Below are 6,653 nucleotides of genomic sequence, written 5' to 3' on the forward strand. Positions count from 1 at the left end.
AAAGCTTATGCTCCAATACATCTGTTAGTCTTAAAGGTGCCACAGGACTCTCTGTTGCTTTTTACAGATCCAGACTAACACGGCTACCCCTCTGATAAAGGAACTTAGGTGCCTAAAGCCTAGTTTTAGGTGCTTAAATCCTAGTTTTATGCACCATTGTGAGCCACAAACCCCCTGGTTGGCTGCTGCTGAACCTTGTAGATGTTTAAACTCACTCGGCCCCTACATTTTTGCCATAAAAGTCCTCTCGGTGCCTAACTTATTGCCTCTGGGGTTGCACACTGCGGCCTCAGGTAGGCATCTGGGTGCCTAAGGCCCAGCACAGCCCTGAAACCAGGAGAAGATGGGCAGAGGAACATCTTACCAGCAGGGCTCAATCCAGTAGGGGTGATTATAGGCCTCTCACAGAAAATGGCCTCCCCTTTAACCTTTAGCTCAGTGGTTGAGGTTCTCATTTGGGCTGTGAGAACCCCCTGGTTCAATTCCCCTCTCTGCCTAACAAGGGGAACTTATCTATCATCTCTCAGTTAAGTGGGGCTATGGGGGCAGTCTGCTGTGGGGTGGCAGCAGGGGATATTCCCTCAGTCTCTCTTGTTGAAACCATTCCACTTTATTGGAGAAAAGACAAAATAAGAATGACTTTATAGTCCAGTGTTAGGGCACACACCTGAGGGGGAGTCAATTCCCTGTTCAAATCCCTTTTCATCCAGCAGAGAGGGAGACTACAACCAGGGCCGGCTCTAGGTTTTTTGCTGCCCCAAGCAAAAAAATTTTGGCTGCCCCCACCCCAGCCTTGTAGACCAGTCCCCTGCACTCATAGCAGGACTAAGTATTATCTCAGGGATCGGCAACATTTGGCACGCAGCCCGCCAGGGTAAGCACCCTGGTGGGCTGGGCCGGTTTGTTTACCTGCCCCATCCGCCAGTCCGGCCAATTGCGGCTCCCACTGGCCGTGGTTCACTGCTCCAGGCCAATGGGAGCCGTGATTAGCCGGACCTGTGGCTGGGGCAGGTAAACAAACCAGCCCGGCCCGCCAGGGACTTTCCCTACACAAGCGGCAACCCGAGTTTAGGAAACACTGATCTAGACCATCCCAGACAGGTGTTTGTCTAACCTGCTCTTAACCTCCAGTGATGGAGATTCCACAACCTCTCTGGGCAATTTATTCCAGGGTTTAACCAGCCTGACAATTAGGAAGTTTCTCCCTAATCTCCAACCTAACCCCCACCCCTCCTTGCTGCAATTTAAGCCCGTAGCCTCTGAGGATAGCACAAGAAGCAAAAATCACTGGGTTAACGATTTTAAGGGAGGTTTATGCCTTGTCCACACTATCCCTGTCCTTTTTTTGTGGTCTGAGGCACGTACCCTACCTCATTCTCATAGGCCCTATGCAAAGAGAGGCACCTCCCTCCAACCTTGATTTAAATGCCAAACTCTGTGAGGGGTGGGGATGAGGACACACTCCCATTATCAGCATCTGCCATAGTCTATCATAGGCTGCTCCCTACTTACTGTGCTGGCTTTTGTAGATCCTGTACAGTGCTTGGAGAGAGACAGGTACCAAGGAATGGGGAGCATAGGAACCTAAACCATACTTTGTAGATCCCATGATTTTCAAGGTGCCTAAAAATGAGGCATTGCAATGCTGAGTATTGCAACATCCAAGCCCCTTTATGCATCCAGGCTAGAGAGCCTAGGTATGCAGCCTGACCTGCAGCTTTAATGGCTGTAATAGCAATTCAGACAAATGGATTGTTGGAATTTCTAATAATATTTGAAATTAGTACTATGAGAAATCACCAAACACCAATTTAACCATAAATTCCTTTATTAAATCCAAAGGCCAAATAGTACTTTACGCAGTTGCTCTAAACATGCCTAAATAATAAGCAATTTATTGCAGCCAAACAATAACAAAACATTTTATAAGCATTTGATTAAGGTACTTACAAACAGGCTAAACCTAAGGGTGCTGAGACCCATGTTAGTCACCTTCAGCATTGTCAAGCAGGTATTAGCAATGGACCCTTTAAGATTTTTCTTTTTATACCCTTTAACAAACAAGTGGTGTCACTGCCAATTTATTGACTTCCTCTAAAAAACAGTTGGAGACAGTTCACCCTTATTTCCAGACTTAATTCAGATAAGATAAAAGAAACTTCCTGCACCTCTCAGGTGTTTGTAATAGATTTCTTGCTTTCATCCATAATAAAGTTTACTATTTTGGGGGGTGAATGGCTCATCAATAATCCAGGTGGTCAGCTGATCTAGAATAAAAGCTGCTAATAAGATGGCTACTGCTGAGAGGTTAAAAAGAAGGCAGTTAGTTTCTACTAGAAGAAGAGTCTACTGGATAGAGCTGCTCACAAGCTTGGGCTAGGATAAAGTAAGGTTTATTGAAGGTAATGGGATGTTTGTCTTGATTTTTAGTTAAGGTCTATACCTGAAAGGTGAAGATATTGTATTTCAGAGAAAGTATTGTTTTGGAAAAAACAACAACAATACTGGGTATTAGTAGATGTGTGTAAGGTAGAACTTATGTTTTTAGTTCATATCTAAGATTTTTCTTGACTCTATATGCAACTATGTAGGGCTGTTTAGTTGGCCTTACTGTTTCTTCCTAGCCTAATAGACATGTGTGGTGTGTGGGGTTTTTTTGTTTTTGTTTTTTGTAATTTCCCTTGAGATCTCTTCACTCAACTGTGAATCCTAGACTTAAGATCAGTTTGTTTTCATACTGTACTCTGCCTTTCACCAGTACTACACAGAAGAGTTTTAATGGCTCTTTTAAGTTGATGACCTCTGAACTCTAATATATCCTGCACTAACTGTGGTGAAAACTAGTTAGTATCTACTGAGAAGGTAAAAACTGTGAAGAGTAATACCTACTGATGCTTGTAGTTTGAGAGAAATAAAAGTCTGACTGTCTCATGACTCCTTTCTCTTACTATTTTATGTTGTGGAATCCACTATCTTCTACTTTAGGGTTCTTGAAGGTCTTTGTTTAGCTTATTTATTTAAAAAAAAAAAACAGCCTTAGGGAACCTAGTGGTATCTTCCTTTAGCAGAAAAATCCCCCATGAAACATCCACTAGCCTGTGAAAAAACTACTGGGAGTATTTTAAGAATACATTGCTTAAGAAGTTGTTATAGGAATTCTTGGCACTTGAAAGTGGCTGGTAAGACCCTACCTGTGTCCCTTAAGAATAGGCTTGGTTGCTCTGAAGTAGAAAATTAAGCTTAAAGATGCTGCATCTGAATAGGAGAGCCAAATATTCCTCTGCTATTTTCTGAGTTTAAAAAGAAAAAAATCTGCTCCTGTGCAGTACAAACAGAGTGGATGGTGACACATGTGCCTTCTCTTGGCAAGGGGAACCAAAATTGTTTTCGAAAAGTGGTTTCTGGGTAGACTATTCTTGACTAGCTTCCTTGCTAACTTAAGGCAGGCATGGGAGAAAATGATTCACCAAATTTAAACAAAACCTGTTGTATGAGAGAGCTGGCTTAAAGAGAGAATTACTGGTGGTGAGCTGTATTTCAAGATGAAGAAATTAAGGAATTGTCAAGGTGGGTTTCCTGGGGGAGGGGCTCTCTTTACTTGTGAGTTTGTGAATAAATCTAGGTGTGGGAGTAGGAGGGTATACTTAATCTTGCTACCATTTTGGCTCTTCTTATATAGCTGTAGCTCAAGCACTTGAATGCTCTTACAAAGTCCTAACATAGTTCTGCTTCTCTGGTTTGATATTAGAATGTCTGGACGTGGAAAGAAAAATGTGGTGGCTGCAAAACCTGCAGTTCTATCAAGAAAAACAAAGTCAGCGAAGGCTGGTCTGCAATTCCCAGTGGGTCGTGTCCACCGGCTTCTCAAAAGAGGGAACTACGCTGAGAGAATAGGTTCTGGCGCTCCGGTTTACCTGGCGGCCGTGCTGGAATATCTGACTGCTGAGATACTGGAACTGTCAGGAAATGCTGCCCGTGAAAACAAGAAAAGCAGGATTGGGCCACGACACATCCAGCTGGCTGTGAGGAATGACGAAGAGCTGAACAAGCTGTTTGCCGATGTGACTATTGCTGAAGGAGGAGTTATGCCCAACATCCTTTCCCAGCTTCTTCCCAAGAAAACTCTTAAAGATCCTTTACCAAGAGGGGATGCTACTGCTTCCCAGGAAGAAGCCAGTAACCACTGACTTACTCCTGCCTTTCCTTTGACTCTTGTTTATCAATGCTTTGTATGTGCTAACACTGTTAAATATTACTCAGGGTGATTGTTTTAATGTTTGTGTGTCTTTTAGATGTTTGTAATAAACTTTCTAGAATTCAGCAGTTGACTCGATCTACTGTTTCCCTTCAAGGAGAGGGGAGAATTAACACTTTCTCCAGGAAAAGTCTAACTTGCAGCTCTTAAACAACAAATGTGCTTTTCTAGCACTTTCAAAGCAAGCATGCTCAGAGGAGAGCTAGCCTGGCCTCAGACCCTGTATTAGACTCCAAAGTCTAATTAAATCTCCAAAAAGAAGAGTGGGGGGGAGAGCACAGATTCTTTGCACCTATGGATTAATGAAGGTGAGAGGACTCTGCAGTGGGAAGGGATGAAGGGAAGTAGAAGACCTCTGCTTTTACATGCTAAAATAACAAATCCATCTTCATATATGAACTTGTAATGGAGGAGTTGAGTCCAGTACCTTCAATGGTCATGCACATTGTAGAATGGATTTATTACTCCCTGATCAGCTAAAAGACTTTTGAATGGATCAGCAATGGGTAGTTCTCTCTGCCTCTTCAGAGACACTGTCTAGAAAGGCATGATGGTGGAATTAAATATAAAGCTCTGTAATAGTCTCACTCCTTTCTTACTGCCTTTTGGCAGTTCACGTCCATTGCAGCGCTCTGCACTCAAATAAGGGGTGGCTCCTGCCATAGGTATGTTTTAACTATTTTGGGGCAGATCATTTTCTTCCTTCAACCACCACCAGTTAGTCAGGATGGCAAGCTCCCGGACGTGGTTTGGCCTTTCCTTGCATTTGAGGTATTCATCAAGCAGCTGAGTCTTTCCTCTGGGCCACAGAGGTCAGTTGTGATGCTGCTCTAGTTGAATAGCTGGATTTTCCCACTTAGCTAGTACAGCCTTTATCCAGGATTTGTACTGTCCCATTCAAACCAGAGTTTTAGGTTTGATGTAAGCTGCCTAACTATATGTTGTGTAGTGGACTAGGACTTGGTGTGCTTTTATCCTATGACTGCACAGGTGGTAACAGGCTACTCTACCTTTAATTGTCCCTTAATTTAATGTACATGTGCTATCTGTTCCACCTTTCATTTAGCTGTGATATTCTGAGTACCTTTGCCAGACTGGAAGAAGAGCTCTGTCTTGAAAGCTTGTCTCACTCACCAACAGAGGTTGGTCCAATAAAAGATATCACCTCAGTCAACTTGTGTCTCTGATTAGCTAAGATAGTCAGGCATGCAGCCTGTGCTCTGGATGTCCCTAAACCTCCAACTGGAAGAAGCTGAGGCAGGACAACAGGGGATGGATCACTTGAAATTGCTCTCTTCTTCTCACTTCCTCTGAAGTACCTGGCACTGGCCACCATCAGAAGACAAGATGCTGGGCTCAAGGGACCTTTGGTCTGACCCCATATGGCTCTTTTGTTGCTTCACAGAAGTGGGGTGAGTGAGAAAAGAGAAACTTATGCTTGTTTCTTGTAATTTATGCTGGGTAATAGCGTGAGGTCCATGCTCTTCCCTAGAGTGACCATATGTCCTGTTTTGGCCAGGACAGACCCTTAAGCCCTGTCTCTTTTGGCAAAACTGGGCATTTGCCTGTCTGCTCTTGCCAATTGATCATCAAATACACACACTTTTTTTTTTTTTTCCCTCCCTCTCTTTCAAAAGTGGGGGTGTGGAGGGGGTGATGGGTGAGGCAACGCCAGCCCTACATGGGAGGGAGGACTCAGGAGAGCAGCTCTGGCCGGGCCAGAACTATACGGGCTGGTGGCAGGGAGTCTTGGGCCAGACCCACGTGCAGGGATAGAGGGGGGGGGGGGGCCTTGGGCTGGCCCCTAGTGGGCAGGTGGAAGGGGGCCTTAGGCCAGCCCCATGCATGGGCTGGGGGGTGGCTCATGGGGAGAGGCCTCAGGCTGGCCCTGTGTGGTGTCCTGTTTTCCCTTGGGGAAACTATGGTTGCACTAATCTCTCCACATTCCGTGCAGGTTGACCTCTGCAGCTGTAGAATAACAAGGGTCTCTGGCTGGCAGGCAGACAGGCTAAGGCTGGCCAAACACTTCTATCTCCTTTCTGATGAGGAAAAAGCTTTTTGAAAAATAAAGAAAATGTGAATCTTCTTGTATTAAACTCAGATAATTTTTGAATTAAAATGAAACTTCCCTACCCACTCTTTTTCGGGGGCTGGGGCAGGAGAGAGAAGAAACTAACACCTTTTTGTTTTGAAAGTGGGGGGGGAATAACTCACTCCATTGCTAACATCTTCAGGCAGCCATGGGAGAAAGTGACTCACTAAATTTAGGTTCTAGTTGGTAGGTTTGCTCTGACTCCCGCAGAGGATGGTATCAGTTAGATTATCCACTTAACTTTTAGGATTTTTTTTAGAAAAAGGAAATTAGGCTGGCTCCACAGAGATGGAGGTAGCACATATG

The 6,653-nt window shown here is 44.4% G+C and overlaps 1 protein-coding gene across 1 annotated transcript; it reads left to right on the forward strand.

The window, feature by feature from the left end:
- The first annotated feature begins 3,016 nt into the window (after positions 1–3,016).
- On the forward strand, positions 3,017–4,320 carry LOC112108356 (histone H2A-beta, sperm-like). The gene has a single exon (XM_024202455.2). The coding sequence runs from the start codon at positions 3,699–3,701 to the stop codon at positions 4,185–4,187; it is 489 nt and encodes a 162-aa protein (XP_024058223.1). The 5' UTR covers positions 3,017–3,698; the 3' UTR covers positions 4,188–4,320.
- The last annotated feature ends 2,333 nt before the right edge of the window (positions 4,321–6,653 follow it).

The sequence above is a fragment of the Terrapene carolina genome, unplaced genomic scaffold (genome assembly GCF_002925995.2).
Source record: "Terrapene carolina triunguis isolate 2854851 unplaced genomic scaffold, T_m_triunguis-2.0 Scaffold21, whole genome shotgun sequence".
Lineage (NCBI taxonomy): Eukaryota > Metazoa > Chordata > Testudines > Emydidae > Terrapene > Terrapene triunguis.